General features: G+C 46.1%; 1 protein-coding gene across 6 annotated transcripts in view; it reads left to right on the plus strand.

Annotated features, from left to right (window-relative positions):
* OPA1 (OPA1 mitochondrial dynamin like GTPase) overlaps positions 1-16,066 on the plus strand; it is a 298,318-nt gene that overhangs the window by 150,992 nt on the left and 131,260 nt on the right. For all 6 annotated transcript variants that reach the window (XM_086949083.1, XM_086949085.1, XM_086949084.1 and 3 more), the window contains 4 exons: positions 1,957-2,087; positions 3,943-4,015; positions 4,108-4,180; positions 6,781-6,896. In XM_086949083.1, coding sequence (XP_086805209.1) covers positions 1,957-2,087; positions 3,943-4,015; positions 4,108-4,180; positions 6,781-6,896 — 393 coding nt within the window. The remainder of the gene's footprint in view (positions 1-1,956; positions 2,088-3,942; positions 4,016-4,107; positions 4,181-6,780; positions 6,897-16,066) is intronic.

Consider the following 16,066-nt stretch of genomic DNA (forward strand, 5'->3'; position numbering starts at 1 on the left):
TCAGCCCGTGCCCCTCGAGGGTGTGTTGTTCTGTTTCATCCCGGAACAGTTTCTCTGTATTCTATATATACGCCCGATGTGTTCGCGGTCACAGTGTATCCACGGTGTTCCTTGCACCTCTGTCTTGGCTATGTTCTCTTCGGGTCCATTCCTGGTGTGGGGATGTGTTTGTGTCTTCTCTCATGGCTCGAGCCCAATGGAGTTTTTTGTCTATATGCAGTGGACTGTCCGCTAGTTGCGTCACTGCTGTGCGTTGCCTAGTTTTCTCTTTCCATCTGCTCTCCCCTGGCAGGGACTCCGGTCCCTTTATTGCTTGCCCCGCTGAGGGTTAGCAGCTTCAGCCGCTGGGCTGGTGCTGCGGTTTATGACTCGCTGTGGTCTATGTTCCCCTCCAGATCTTTCGCTGGTTGTGGTTCTCTGTTTCCACTGCCTGTGTTGAGGCTTCTTTTCTGTCGACCTTAGGTCTATGTATTTTTCACTCTTCCTCATGAGGTGTGTGGTCGGTATCCCCGTTTGTCTCACGGGAGGCCAGGGTTCCTTCCTTGTTGACGGGATGCGGTCGCTTTTATTTATCTTGCCATTGGTGTGTCCCACTCCAAAGCACTGGTGCTGTTGGCACTTGCTGTGGAGTCTTTCCCTGCGGCATGCTTTCTGGGTTCTTCCCCTTGCTTCAAGGGGTAACGTTTACTGCATGCACGTTTACTAAACTCCACGTGTCTGGTGTTCGGGGTCCTTGCCCCTCTCTCTGTTTCTCTCTCTCTCTCTCTCTTGTGAGCATGAGACCTCTGTGTCACTTACCGGGTTTTTCCCCTGGTTCTCCTTCACCGTTGGCGCCTTTGGGTACGGTGGACGGCTCGACTTCCTGATACCTCAGTCCTGTGGTTTTTGCATAGGCGTGGTTCTGGTGTTAGCTAGCACTTCTTTTTCCAGAGGTTTTTCACATACTTCCATCATGCACTGGCCTTCTTGGTTCCGTGCTTTTCCTTCTTTTATTCTGCCTGGACGACTGTCTTCTCATCGGTCTTCTGCATGATTATGGTGCCTTTGCCTCCCCTTCTCATAGCTTCCCTGCGGAGCTTCATGAGTCTGGTGTCGGCCGTGCTGGCATTTGCTGTCCCCACCGTGTTTTGGTCCATGTTATTGACTAATTCTTTCTCTTGGAACTTGGTGGGTTTTCAGTCACAGGCCTCTCTACAATGGGGTATGACTTTGGTATCTATTATAAGTTAAGGAATCTGCGGCTAGATCTCTCTATCCGATGAACGAGTTACTTACCTTCGGTAACGATGTATCTGGTTGAGACACAGTCTAGCCGCAGATTCCTTAACGCCCACCCATCCTCCCTGTTCTGCGACGGCCTTTCAGGTGGGGTTCTGCCCACAGGCCTCCTCACTGGTGGCCTTGGCCGTCTTGAGGGATGCTCTGGCTGGCCTGCGTCTGGGGCACGGTGTGTAGCTCTGTTCTAGTGCATTGGCTCTCAACCCGTTTTTCTATTTGGGTGGATGGGTTACATGCTTTTACTGATCTCTCGCCCTGAGGTTTGTGGCGTGGCGATCCCATGTTCCTTCCACCCTCCCTCCGCCTCTTGTTTTCCCTCCATTGCCTTGGGGCCCCTTATGTTTATGCTCAAAAACTTGGGTTGAGGTTTTATTTGTCTATGATCTCTTCATAAGTTATTATGGGTAGCGTGGTACACATACTCTGTTGTTACTCACTTGATCATGATGTCTTCCAGTTGGCTGAGGGCAGGGACAGCCTCTAGTTCTTTATAGTTGTATAATTCATGTTTGAGAATTCACAACTCTACCTATTTATTATAACATGTAACCAGAAGCATAGATTTTAATAAGCCCTTCTCATTTGTTCTCCCGATTCATAGTTTGTGTCTGTGAACCCTTTTGTATTAGCTCGTGCTCCTCTTGGGGATTTGCTGATGTTTTTACCGTTCTCTTAAAGATGGATCCGTGGATGCTGAGCGTAGCATCGTCACAGACCTCGTCAGTCAAATGGACCCTCAGGGAAAGCGGACGATCTTTGTATTAACAAAAGTGGACCTCGCTGAGAAAAATGTAGCGAGCCCAAACAGGGTGAGTGCGCATGTCTCCTCCGTATGCCTGAAACTGGTCAAGTGGGGGTTGTAATATGCTGTGGTGTTAAAGTGAATGTTAGAACTTCACAACGGTCAGTTTTGTCATGACTTAGTCTATAGCCTTGCCGTACATCAAGGGATCTTATGTTTATGCTGATGTTGCGTTTCTCCCGGTCTCCATAGGAACCAGGTTCTGCAGTGTGATGTCCTGTAGCGGGCTCATCTCAGATGTGGGCTCTATGATCCTAATGAAGATCTCATACGTTTAGAGCAGGAAATAAAAGCTGGGCGAGTTCCACAGTAAACCAGTTTTCCAACTCTGGCTTTCAGTTTACCAGTCAGTCCATTCTAAGAGAAGTTGTCTGGGTTTGGTTGGTTTAGGTCATGCACCTGTGAGCAAACGGAGCACGAAAGCCTGTAATGTCCTTGGCCTATCGAGTTGTGTGGTTACTCTGCACACAGTTGATCAAATAGTGTTTTGCTCATATTATTATGTTAGTTTATATTGGTATCAAAAGGTGCAACACTTACCTTCTTACATTGTACATAGTCCCGACCTTGCTGACCACTTCCAGCTCCTTTACTACAAGGAGGAGCTGCGCCTGGGATCGCTGCTCTCTGAAGCCTGCAGGGCAGCCATTTGACGCTTACTTTACGTAACCGATCACTAACTTTAATATTGTGATCATTGTCACGTACTTTTCAAACATCCCAGGACATAATATCCAATTTTTATCCAGATAGGATGTGTTGCTTGCATTCACTAGAAAATGTCAATTTTATTCTCCAGTATTGGGGTATCTTTCATAGATTCACATGCTTGAATCATTCTCATTCCCCATCATCGAAGTGGTAGTCCCACTTCGACGATGGTGAATGATTCAAGCATGTGAATCTATGAAAGATACCAATGCTGGAGAACCACGGTTTACAGGCAAGTAACTTATTTTCATCTCCAACAGGAGGCAACAGGTGTCACTTGTTAAGAGATCCTGTGGGCGTGCGCCCCAGTCCTCCGTCGCTGGTCCTCAACAGACCGCTGTGAATGAAAAGACTAATCATGGTCAAGCTATAAATCCTCAGGCTCTTCGAAGCCCAATGTTCTTGCACATCGTGATGGGTGCCACAGTTCTGCTCTCCCTGGGCCCTCCCAGCGCAGAGGGGATCCTTGTCGCACAGCCTGTCAGATTGTCCCTAACAATCCACAGCAAAGAAATACTGGAACAGTTCAACCAGTCAGGACAGCTGAAACTCTTTGACTTTTTTGGTTGTATCGTCTTCTCAGCCATACTGTGGTGCATTGCAATCCTAGTAACTCAGTCTGTTGGGACCTTGTCCCTTCTGTAATTAGGCTGCAGCATGTGCCGTGATTTAGACTTTACAGAAGAGCCGATGTAGACAGGTGGGAAGTCCTTGCTCTTTCAAATCTGTTTTAAGAAACTACACATAAGGTTGTTGACATATCAGCATTGCCTCAGCAACCTTTTCTGCTGGTAGAGCTGAGTCGCCTTTATTGAGGCAGGCCTGCTGTGCGGCTGGACAGCAAGCTAATATGAAAAAACAGCCACAGGACTGCATGGATAGTTGTCTGTTATTAAGGACCAGGGCCTAAACATTGTAGCAATTTATCATTAGAGGAAAGAAACATAATCTTTTTAATCACTGACACTGCAATGTATTTCTTCCCCTTTATCTGACTTTTGAAAGGCCAGTGTAGTTTTTTCAGCAGAAAGAGCATCTTGAGTTGTACTGACACAAACTCCTTTTAGCATGGGATGCTCCGATGTGATGACTAGCTTAAACATTTTAAATCAACATAAATTTCAGCTCACATTTTGTTCGTAATATTATAGATTCAACAGATAATCGAAGGCAAACTCTTTCCAATGAAGGCGTTGGGCTATTTTGCTGTTGTCACAGGAAAAGGTAAATTCCAGTGTCCGCAAAACAAATATTGCTTGAGATAATGACCTGTCCACGTCCACTGATACCACATAAAGTGTCTTTTATGTTTCTAGGGAACAGCTCTGAAAGTATTGATTCCATAAAAGACTACGAAGAGGAATTTTTCCAGGCCTCAAAACTTGTAAAGTAAGCTCTTTCTAGAGTTTCTTAGGTGTACTAATGTTTTCATTTTGCATTGTCTCTCAAACTAAGCAGCTTGCCATCTAGTGGCCTCGATGACTTCCTACAACAGAGTTGCATGCCCTGTGTTGTCTGACAAAGATTAAAGCATATCCAGGGAGACTCATGAATTTTAGAGATGTAGTCACCAAAATTATATAAACAATTTCTTGTGAGAAATGTGCCTTTCTCTTCTTTTCTTGACCACCATAAAGGTTTATTGGTACTTTTCTTGTTCTAATTTTAACCACCAAGAACTTTTTTTGTTTTGATTATGATTTTATTGTTTTTCTAGAGCAGCATGCACCTATTGGCTTCCTTAGAGTACTTGACAACCACCAAAGGAAGTGAGGCAAGCAGTGCCACAGAATCCTTAACTAAATGCCATGAGGACTATGCAGATCACTAAGTGATTTTTTTAAAGTTGTTTTTTAATCCATTTTTTGAGAGTTGAGGAAGGGTATTCCATACTTTAGGACCCAGGATGCTGAAGCATCGCCACTGAATGATTTTGGGGACGCGGTGGTTTGTATAACTCAGAGGTGAGCTGCAGGAGAATGACTAGAGTGTGAGTGGTTGGAGGGTGCGCATCTTCTGCTACTTGGCTGATGTTCCTGCCTCTTCTGCACGGATATAGCTCTAAGTACCATACTGAGCGGTTCGCCTCTCTACAGGTACATTTCCTGCAGTCAATTTAAATGACTGTCCACTTTCTATGCATCTTTTCTTTGCCTCTCAGCATACATTAAACATTTTAAACTGTAAGATGGAGCTTGTAAATCTTAAGTCATACAGTGGAGATGTTTTCCTTTCAGTCCATGGTTTCCGTACTGGTGCAGTGCATGCTGGGTAAAGAGAGCGACAGACAAAGCTCTGCATTTGGCTTCAATACCGTACCCAAATAATGAGCCATTATCTTGGGAATGTACTTAATTAGCTGAACAGCTCCAAGTGCCTCATGTACACCCCCAGCTCCAGGCTGATGAGCTCAGGTGATGCTGGTGCTCTGATCTCCAAAGAGCAGTCACCATGAGGAAGCAGCCGCTCGTCGAGAACAATATCGACCAATCAACCCCCTTATTGTGGAGATTCCCCGGTTCATGCTGTTGTTGACTGTCTTATGGGGGAAGTAGAGCTCTTTGTTTTGTGCTCTTATTTGCTCAGCGGTTGCAGTGACACCTGTTGAATATCACATTTTCATAGTTTTTTACCTCCAGAATGAATGAACATGGGTGTTTTTAAAGGATAGAAAGACCTGTGTTTGGGAAGGCAGTTAGCACTAGGGGGTGCACACAGTAGTTCATTTCTTGCCAAGTATAAGTGTTTCTCACAACAACTACAAAATATGTGCAGATGTGTGAACTTTTCATTAAAGATTTGATTTCACATGAAAATCTGGGCTTTTTTGTATTTTTTATATGCAAATGTAAATATTGTTGAGTCCGTTGTGAGAAGATAGGAAGGGGTGTAGTTGCATACAAAGTAGTCGCTGTGTACTGGCACAAGCTCTATTTCTTGAGAGAATTCTACACAAATGTGTAGCCATATAAAAGTGGGCCCGCCATTTGTCGTTTTTCAGTTCAAGGACCAGCTAACTGAACACTGTGTGTGGTTAACGAATGATGCATCTATGGGTGCGTCCCAGTACATTGCGGCATGTGGGAGTCTCCAGGTGTTCACCTAAAACCGTACTGACTGGTGGACAGGTCTGCATTTGAGTCCTTGGACATGCAATGGTTCCTCTGAGGGAGCCAAGCAACGGTTTTCAAAAAGCACATTTTTAGTTGAATTATTTGGCCAGAGTTTATAAAACCCTACCCTCATCACAAGCCTGCTACATAGAGATGTTTATTTTTTAAAAGCCCAATCTCCAGACAGCAGACCATCCAGGGTTTGAAAGCAGAGTTTGGGTTAAACCTGTTAGAATGTGTTGTAATGCAGTGTGTATTATTTGTATTACATGCAATTTTATTTTTTTAGTAACCAATTTTTAGGTTAAATAGTTTAATCTGTTAATGGGGAGATTTAATTGAGCTAAATTATGTTTGTGGGGAATTGTTATTCCATATTCCAGAATGTTTGGGGTTACAATCGGTCTGTGGACATCAACCAATTACCTAGGAGACCAGAAAGTCCATTTAGGGAATGTTTCCCTTTATAAAGTCTGTGTGGCTCATGAGCTGGGGAATCATTACCCACCTTACACCATCCCTGAAACTAAGGTTGGGCAGGTCACCCACACATGCAGCACACAGTAGACATTCTCACCTTTAGATGAGTGGGTCTTGAGAAAACTGACTTTCAAAGTTATTTTAACCCGTCCTCCCTGAGCCTTGTACAAAATTAACATGGGCCAGTTGGAAGCCTCTGTCTGTAGTATTGATTTTTTCTTTAAACATGTTTTTTACTGGAGCTTTATCTTCCTTATTTGTGCTCGGCTTCGGAAGTTTCAGTCTTTGATGTTATTTGGTTGGTTTGGCTTGTAGACAGAGAAGCACAGAAACCGGGACAGTAAGATCTACTCCTTTTCAACTAGGGAGTCCTTAAAATACTACTCTTTCTTTTAGAACCGGAATGCTCAAGGCGCACCAGGTGACAACGAAGAACCTGAGTCTCGCAGTATCGGACTGCTTCTGGAAGATGGTTCGTGAGTCTGTAGAACAGCAGGCAGATGCGTTTAAAGGTGAGTTGGGGGATGATACTGCTTGTGAGCCTCTGCAGCTACCACAATACTTGGTCTTTGAAGCCATACCTGTGTCTGCCGTTGCCGCACTCTTTTAGGGGCCTTCCCAAAAAGTAAGAGCTTTCGGGCAGCAGAGTTGATATCATCAGGTGTCTCGGAAGTCTTCATCAGAGCCTTCAGACGGGGATCGCATTGCAGGGTTGTCCACCTAACGTTGGAATGTAGTTGCCATTCTTTTCTTTCTTGCATATGACCTTTCCACCTGTGCTTCCTTTTCACAGAAAAACTGTCTTGAGTTAGAAAGGATTGGTCTCCTAATGTTGGGTATTGTGCTGCTGCTGATGAACTGAGACAGAATGAGCAACATTAGCTAGTGTAAGAGATTAATTCTTCTTAAATACCAAGGGAGCGTTGAGGGGGGCCTGAAGGAGAAACCAAAATATTACAAGGAGGGAATTGAAGAAGAATGAGATGATGATCTGGATTCACAGTTCATTAAATTACTTTGATTTTTTTCTTTTTTAAAGATGTGCTTTGTGCGTCTATGCAAGTTGCAGCATGCTTCTGCCTCTGAAGAAACTGCAGAGGCGATCCCAGGGCACACAGTATCACAAACACTGGTAGTCGGGTGTTTGATGGTTTTCTTACCATTCATGTGGGAAGTCGGAGATCACTGAGCTCTCTCCAACCAGATGTTGGATCTTTGGATTCATGATCATGCACATACACAGTGGATTTTGTTAAAGAAAGAGTCATCCTCTAGTGTCATACGCGGGTACTTTGTGCTTTTTCTGTGTTTATCTTCACTGCTCTGTAACTCGTTGTGATGACGCTTTGCACATGGATGGACAAAGAGTTCAAGGAATGTTTGAGGGCATAGATTGGGGAGATAAAGCGTGACTCGCTGGATCTTTTAAAGCAGACTTAGGTGCCTCCTATTTACTGCTCTTACTACCGTTCTTGTGCTGCTATAGTACGATCTTGCCGAAAGCTGTGCAAGTTGTATAAAATATTAGTGATTACACAAGTGTTTATCTTTGTCAGAAAATAAGATGTCTTCAGTTTGATAATGTGAAATATACGTTAATTTACAAGTCGAGAGAGGTTTTTGGAAGCCTCACAGAAACCTCCGTTAATGCACTGAAATCTGTCAGAGAAGCCATTTCAATAAGCAAACCTCTTCTATAATAATCTGCTCGCCTGCAGAAATGAAGTGATATGGAGTGTTATGGTATTGTATGGTTATTTGAAGTGATATGTTATCCTGTGTTATGTTATCTTGCATCGTCCATTGTCACTTTGGAAGGTATCCTGGCACTGACACAAGGGCAGGCCTGGCCCAGCCTAGAGCTGGATAGTGGAGTTATTTGGAGAGCCGCAGCCTCAGCTTCTTGAGGAATTCAAGAACTGTGGATGTGGCTCTGCTGTGTAACAGGTCGTTTCAAGCTTCAGGAGCGATGTATGAGAAGGCCCGACCTCCAGCTCTGATGCTGTGTCTTTGTGGAGTGCGTGCGATGAGTCCGGCTGAGCGGAGGTGTTTGGTGGGTTTGTGAAAAATAAATTGGTTTTAGAGGTAGGCTGGTCACATGTTATGTAGGTCTTTGAAGGTGTGCAAGGAGTTTTAACTGGTCTCGTTTGTGTTTCAGGAGACGGAGCTCCCTGATGTGTGGTGTGATGTACGTATGTGGTAGGATGGGTGTGACCCGGCTGCTGAATTGTCTATGGTCTGGAGTTTTCTAGTGGGTTGCTTGTTGACTCCAACAAAGAGGGTGCTCCTGTAGTTCGGTTTTCTTGTGGTGAGGGTGTGTGCGAGTGTTTTGCGGGTGCTGGTGGAGAGCCATTTGAAAATCTTCCATAGCATCTTCAGACTGCGGAAGCAGGGGACTGTGATGGCGTTGACTTTGGCAGTCCTGTTTAGCTGGCTGTCTGAAAATATCGATAGTGCAAGGTTTTTCATTCTTCTACACCGCGGATCAAAGATCCCTGTTGGTCTCCCTTTTCTTCAGAGATTAGTACTCCTTAGTCTCTCGAGTGTCATTAAGTTTTGTGAGTTTTTTTTGTACTACCCATTCCTTTCTTCAGGGGCAATACTCTGTAATAGTGGTCTTTTAACCCAGTCCCTTCAATCACAAGTAGTTTATCTTGGTGTCCATTTGATGTCTTGGTGTCCTGTGTGCTGCTTCAATTTCTTCGTAACAGGGATTTGATAGGTTAGATCCTTCGTTCTTACATCTTGTGCACACACCACCTCACTAAGAAGAGGCAGCATGTTATTGTTACTGAAAGTCTTTGAAAGAAGAGGCTAATAGCGTAATTTGAAGCATTCTATTTTCAGACACAGGGTGTTCAAAGCTAAAGCGTCAATTCTCAACGTATGCGGTGTGCTGCTGTTTCTTTCCTCTTAGGGATCCCCTGCTTTATTGCAACAAACCGATATTGTTTCTGCCAGAAGCCGTACGGCACATGATGGCGAATATTCCTTCCTTTTGATTAAGGAAATCTTCTGACCAGCCAAATTCCTGTAGTCCAGATTTTTGGAAACCAACGTCCAAGTTTCAAAATGGATGTATAAAGGGTGCAGCAAGATTGCCCGAGAGCCAGAATGCCTCTCGCTTCATTGCCCTCTTCTGTTTGGCTCTTACAGCTGCCAGGGTACCAGTTCGCCGACCATCTTTGGTCCCTGTTTCATCTCAAGGGGATGCTGGATAGGCCACGTGAATCGTTGACAGACATCCCTAGTAACCTGCCCTTTTACTCCACGAGTCTGTTCAAGGCTCACGTGATCTGCATAAAGTAGATTTTAGCTTGTGCTTATGGGGCTGGTTCCAAGGCCAGCATAAGAATGCTCTCGGTTTAAGAAGAGTACCACGGCCCTGATTATCATATTTCCTTCCCTTGTACTTTACTTGTTGATACTGCTACATCAGCCTTCTCTCTTGCAAATATTTCTCACATGCCTGAGCTGTTTACTTACATTCAGCAAAAAAAGCAAACGCAGCCACAGGCCTGCTTTCGGAACTGCCTTTTGAACGCTGTTTCTCATAACTGAGTCAAAAGCTTTTGTTCACATATGCTTACTGAATCATGAAACTTAGAACAGTATTTAAATGTGAAAATATTATATAATAGTGTTTGCATAATGTCTACATTTGTTCATCATTCTTGCATCGACTGTACGCAGATAGTATCTTGTTGCTATATATTGAGTCATACCCAACTGTGCTGTAAAGTTAATAAAAGATGTTGTTATTAACCCCTCATGGTACTCAATTTACCTTCCTTCGTTGGGATGGAAGGCTGAGACAGCCTTGTCTGGATTCAAACTTGTGACATGCCAATTTTCGCCTTCTCCCAGCAACGAACATTCAGTCCATTGATCTATTTCCTGATCACACTAATTTCTTTTTCAAATATTCATAATTGTTTATTGACTTTTCGGCCTGATATGCATTTACAGAAAAGCTGCCAAATACATTCAAGTAAAATTAATATAACACGTTAATACCACAGGTAAAAATACAAACGTTTACAATCTGTTACATAGCATTAAAAATTAAAGCCACTGTTAGTGCTACTCTTTCAGAATGTATTATCACTAATGATCAGTTTATCCACTCAAAGATCCCGTGTTTCAAGCAGATTTAAGTGCTTATAGAAGGATTCTTTGCAAAAAAAATGGTGGAAAACCACAGCTGGAGAAAATGCATGGGTTGTATTTAAAGTAGCACTGAGAGGGAATGTTTTAATAAAACATATGTTATGTTAAATTAATTTATTGAGCGCACGAATACCCTGAGGTGTCTTGGCGCTAAAGCTCAGAGCGGATAGACCATGAGACCCGCAGCTTAGATCTGAAAAAGCCAGGTTTAAAGGCCCTTCCTAAAGGAGGACAAGGACTGCGAGGATCTAATATGCAGATGGAGAGCGTTCCAAAGTTTTGCTGTTCCATAACTCAGACTGCCCCCTTCACCCCACCCCCCCAACACAATTACTTTTTTGAAATCTAGGAACCGTCTTGTAATTAGCCTCTGTAGACCGAAGCAGTCTGTTATGACGATACAATTTGAGAAGATTTTTAAGAAAGCCAGGTCCTATGTTCAAAGCTATAGGCCTGACACAAGGCCTTGAACTTGATGCGGCTTGCCACTGGAAGCCAGTGCAGTTTCCAAAGTTCTCTGGAAACCGATTGGTATTTAGGCTGATCCAGTTACACTTGTGGCTGCATTTTGTATCATCTGTAACTTTTTTAGATGTTGGCCTTACCTATTTAGGAACAAACCGTTGCAGTAATCTAATTTAGATATGGTAGAGAATCTCCAACTGCAAAAAAACTCACCTGTGTGGCTCCAACAGGAGGAACAGCTGGCACGCCTACAGAGGGCAGTTCAGGGAGCTCCGTGTGCAGAGGATGGCACATTAGGGGGAAGAGGAGTATATTTGAAATATGGGATTGATAGATAAACTCAGCCTCTCTGATTCTAGGCTGACTTTACACCGGGAGGGTGATAGGCCCGGGAGATTATTATCCTTGCTACTCGTATGCAAGACAGCAATGCCTATGATTGTTGGCTTAAAGGGGAGGGCTGGCGCCATGGCTGTCATTTTATGTTGATTTGTATAGGGAGAGGGTATCCAGGCCCTTGGGCAGCTGTGTGGGTGTGTGGTCCCCAAGATGCTTGTCGGTAGAGGCAGGTTTTCAGCTACTTGTGGAACTCAAGCAGTGAGGAGGAGGCTCTGATGTGTTAAGGGAGGTCTCAAGAAGTGTGGAGGAGGCTCCGATGTGTTGAGGGAGGTCTATTGGAGTGAGAGGAGATTCTGATGTGTTGAGGGGTGTCTCAAGAAGTGAGGAGAGGCCCTGATGCATTGAGGGAGGTCTCAAGAAGTGAGGGGGCTCTGAGGTGTTGAGGGAGGTCTCAAGAAGTGAGGAGGAGGCTCTGATGTGTTGAGGGATGTCTCAAGAAGTGAGGAGGAGGCTCTGATGTGTTGAGGGATGTCTCAAGAAGTGAGGAGGAGGCTCTGATGTGTTGAGGGAGGTCTCAAGAAGCGAGGAGGATGCTCTGATGTGTTGAGTGAGGTCTCAAGAAGCGAGGAGGCGGCTCTGGTGTGTTGAGAGAGGTCTCAAGAAGCGAGGAGGAGACTCTGATGTGTTGATGGATGTCTCAAGAAGTGAGGAGGAGGCTCTGATGTGTTGAGGGAGGTCTCAAGAAGTGTGAAGGAGGCTCCGATGTGTCGAGGGAGGTCCCAAGAAGTGAGGAGGTGGCCTGATGGTTTGAGGGAGGTCTCAAGAAGTGAGGAGATGGCCTGATGTGTTGAGGGAGGTCCCAAGAAGTGAGAAGAGGCCCGTGTGTGTTGAGGGAGGTCCCAAGAAGTGAGGAGATGGCCTGGTGTGTTGAGGGAGGTCTCAAGAAGCGAGGAGGAAGCTCTGATGTGCTCAGGGAGGTCTCAAGAAGTGTGGAGGAGGCTCTGATGTGTTGAGGGAGGTCTCAAGAAGTGAGGAGAGGCCCTGATGTGCTCAGGGAGGTCTCGAGAAGTGAGTAGGAGGCTCCGATGTGTTGCGGGAGGTCTCAAGAAGTGACGAGGAGGAGGCTCTGAGGTGTTGAGGGAGGGCTCAAGAAGTGAGGAGAGGCCCTGATGTGCTCAGGGAGGTCTCGAGAAGTGTGGAGGAGGCTCCGATGTGTTGAGGGAGGTCTCAAGAAGTGAGGGGCAGGCCCTGATGTGCTCAGGGAGGTCTCAAGAAGTGTGGAGGAGGCTCAGATGTGTTGAGGGAGGTCTCAAGAAGTTAGGAGGAGGAGGCTCTGAGGTGTTGAGGGAGGTCTCAAGAAGTGAGGAGAGGCCCTGATGTGCTCAAGGAGGTCTCGAGAAGTGAGTAGGAGGAGGCTCCGAGGTGTTGAGGGAGGTCTAAAGAAGTGAGGAGAGGCCCTGATGTGCTCAGGGAGGTCTCGAGAAGTGAGTAGGAGGAGGCTCCGAGGTGTTGAGAGAGGTCTCAAGAAGTGAGTAGAGGCCCTGGTGTGCTCTGGGTGGTCTCAAGAAGTGTGGAGGAGGCTCTGATGTGTTGAGGGAGGTCTCAAGAAGTGAGGAGAGGGCCTGATGTGCTCAGGGAGGTCTCAAGAAGTGTGTGTGGAGGAGGCTCTGATGTGTTGAGGGAGGTCTCAAGAAGTGAGGAGACGCCCTGATGTGCTCAGGGAGGTCTCAAGAAGTGTGGAGGAGGCTCTTATGTGTTGAGGGAGGTCTCAAGAAGCGAGGAGGAAGCTCTGATGTGCTCAGGGAGGTCTCGAGAAGTGAGTAGGAGGCTCCGATGTGTTGTGGGAGGTCTCAAGAAGTGAGGAGGAGGAGGCTCTGAGGTGTTGAGGGAGGTCTCAAGAAGCGAGAAGGAGGCTCTGATGTGTTGAGGGAGGTCTCAAGGAGTGTGGAGGAGGCTCTGAGGTGTTGAGGGAGGTCTCAAGAAGCGAGAAGGAGGCTCTGATGTGTTGTGGGAGGTCTCAAGAAGTGTGGAGGAGGCTCTGATGTGTCATGGGCGGTCTCAAGAAGTGAGGAGGAGGCTCTGATGTGTCGAGGGAGGTTTCAAGAAGCGAGAAGGAGGCTCTGATGTGTTGTGGGAGGTCTCAAGAAGTGTGGAGGAGGCTCTGATGTGTCATGGGCGGTCTCAAGAAGTGTGGAGGAGGCTCTGGTGTGTTGAGGGAGGTCTCAAGAAGCGAGGAGGAAGCTCTGATGTGCTCAGGGAGGTCTCGAGAAGTGAGTAGGAGGCTCCGATGTGTTGTGGGAGGTCTCAAGAAGTGAGGTGGAGGAGGCTCTGAGGTGTTGAGGGAGGTCTTAAGAAGCGAGAAGGAGGCTCTGATGTGTTGTGGGAGGTCTCAAGAAGTGTGGAGGAGGCTCTGATGTGTCATGGGCGGTCTCAAGAAGTTAGGAGGAGGAGGCTCTGAGGTGTTGAGGGAGGTCTCAAGAAGCGAGAAGGAGGCTCTGATGTGTCGAGGGAGGTCTCAAGAACTGAGGAGGAGGCTCTGATGTGTTGAAGGAGGTTGTTCCATCTCTTGGGTGCGATGTCGGAGAATGGATGTGACCCATGTTGCAATTAACAGCACCCTGCAGCAGTATTTAGTGCAATTCTACAATCAACCATTTGGGCATATGGGTGTTGGATTCTTGAATGTATTGGAGCTCCAGAGGGCTCCCCGAAGACCAGATCCAGACTTAGAAGGTGAGTTATTGAAGCAAGAGCTGCTGGCGGCTGTTGAGGATATGACCAGGAATAAAAAGTCAGGAATAGCTGTCAGTCTGTCGGAATTCCAGCGCTTGCACGCTGCGCTGCTCTCAGAACATCTCTTAGTGGTCTTTCAAGAGGCGCCAACATTGGGCGAATTACCACAATCGATGCGGGACGCAATGATTCTTATGTTGCCACAACTTGGCAGAGACCCGACGGTATTTGGATCCTTCCGCAAATCATCCATGGTAAACGAGGTTAGAAGGGTGTTGTCAAATATGTTAGCCAGTAGGCTGCGAAGGGTGATTGGCACTCTAGTACACAAAGACCAGTGTGCTTTTATGCCAACTAGAAACACCCTAATGAATATTTGTAGGCATATACGTTATGCATGTTGATCAGGGTTCAGATCTAGATGGGGGGGGGAGTGGTTGCCTTGAATATTAAAAGGGCGTTTGACACCATAGGCAGTGCTTTTAAGGATTCGCGCCCAGGTTTTTGCTACATTCAAATCCCATGACCAGGGTCAGACCTGGAGGGCATGTTTCAGAAAGATGGGAAATTTGATTGGGCAGGTGAGGGTGCTGAGTATAGGTGTGTGAGTGTGGGCAGGTGGGGCTGCCCTCTCTCTCCGCTCCTGTTCTCTTTGGTAGTTGAGCCATTGGCTATTCATTTGTGAGCTGTAATAAGGGAAATGAGGGACACAGATGGATGACGGTGCGTATTATATTGCTATATCCGGATGGTGCTCTCCTGTGTCTATGACAGCCCGAAACATTAGTGCCAAGACAACTGGCTGAGTTACAGAGGTTTGATAATGGTTTCGGTTTACGTATAAACTTGGAGAAGTCTCTGATAATTCTTTAGCAAGATTAAGATTGTGAGGCTGAACCCTAGACATATTGCCTAAATGGTGATTGCGATGGGATCTTGACGGGTATGGAAACCTGGGAACACAGTTTGCAGACACGGCAGGCAAACAATATGACAATAATAGGGGTAGAGTCCTGATGCGGCTTGAGGGCTCTATAGGATTTTAGAATAAATTACCTCTGTCGGTTGCAGGCTGGATTGCTGTAGCAAAAATGGTAGTCCTGCCCATATGCCTTTATTCCCTCTTGAACTCTCAGTGCTTTAATACGTAGGAGTGCATTGAAAATAGTTGGCTAGCTAACAGATCTCTTTAATATCCACCAGAAACAGAAGTCCGGTCGCATTGGGTATAGAAAAGTTGGACACAGCAGATGACAGGCTTGGACTTCCCAATTTCCAGCTGTATTACATAATCGCGCCCCTACATCAAGCAGCCAGATAGTGTGCTGAGGAAAAGAACTTGGAGGAACTGTTATTGGCAGGAATATCAGGGGCAGTGGACTTGCCAGTTTGTTTTATGGCTGGAACATGACAGAACAAACATGGCCCATACATAGTGTGACTCGTGGCTCGAGTATGGGAAATAACAGGTTCCCATTTGTAGGTGGCCCTGAAGAAAGATGAGGTAAAAGTAAAGAAGTTTGACAAATCCAAACGGGCAGAAGGTCTAGCAGAGGGGGACTGGAACAGATCACGCACAGCAGTTCAGGAGGTGCCTAGCAATGCCAGAGTGTGCTGTACTGTCATGTGGAGAAGCTCTGCAAGAGTTCAGCCTTGTTTTATCAAGACTGGTTATTAAGGTCTGCCAGGCTCCCAGCTGGCTGAGGGGGACATCACTCAGGACTACCTACCCTGGAACCTAGAACACCAGTACCTGCCTCTCTGCTGAGACCAGAGGCCCCTGTGAAGAAGAGGAGAATGAATGGAAGGGAGCAAGATCCAGTGGGGGATCTTGTCCTGCTCAGTGGATCTCTGTAGCTAGGTGTGGGAAAGCAGTTGTTGCACCTATTGGGCCATCGCCTGTCTAAAGTTGGAAACCCGTATGCCAGAGGGGGCTGCAATGAATACAGTTGCTGTTGTACCGAATGGGCCATTG

The sequence above is a fragment of the Lissotriton vulgaris genome, unplaced genomic scaffold, assembly GCF_964263255.1.
Source record: "Lissotriton vulgaris unplaced genomic scaffold, aLisVul1.2 SCAFFOLD_1311, whole genome shotgun sequence".
NCBI classification, from domain to species: Eukaryota; Metazoa; Chordata; class Amphibia; order Caudata; family Salamandridae; genus Lissotriton; species Lissotriton vulgaris.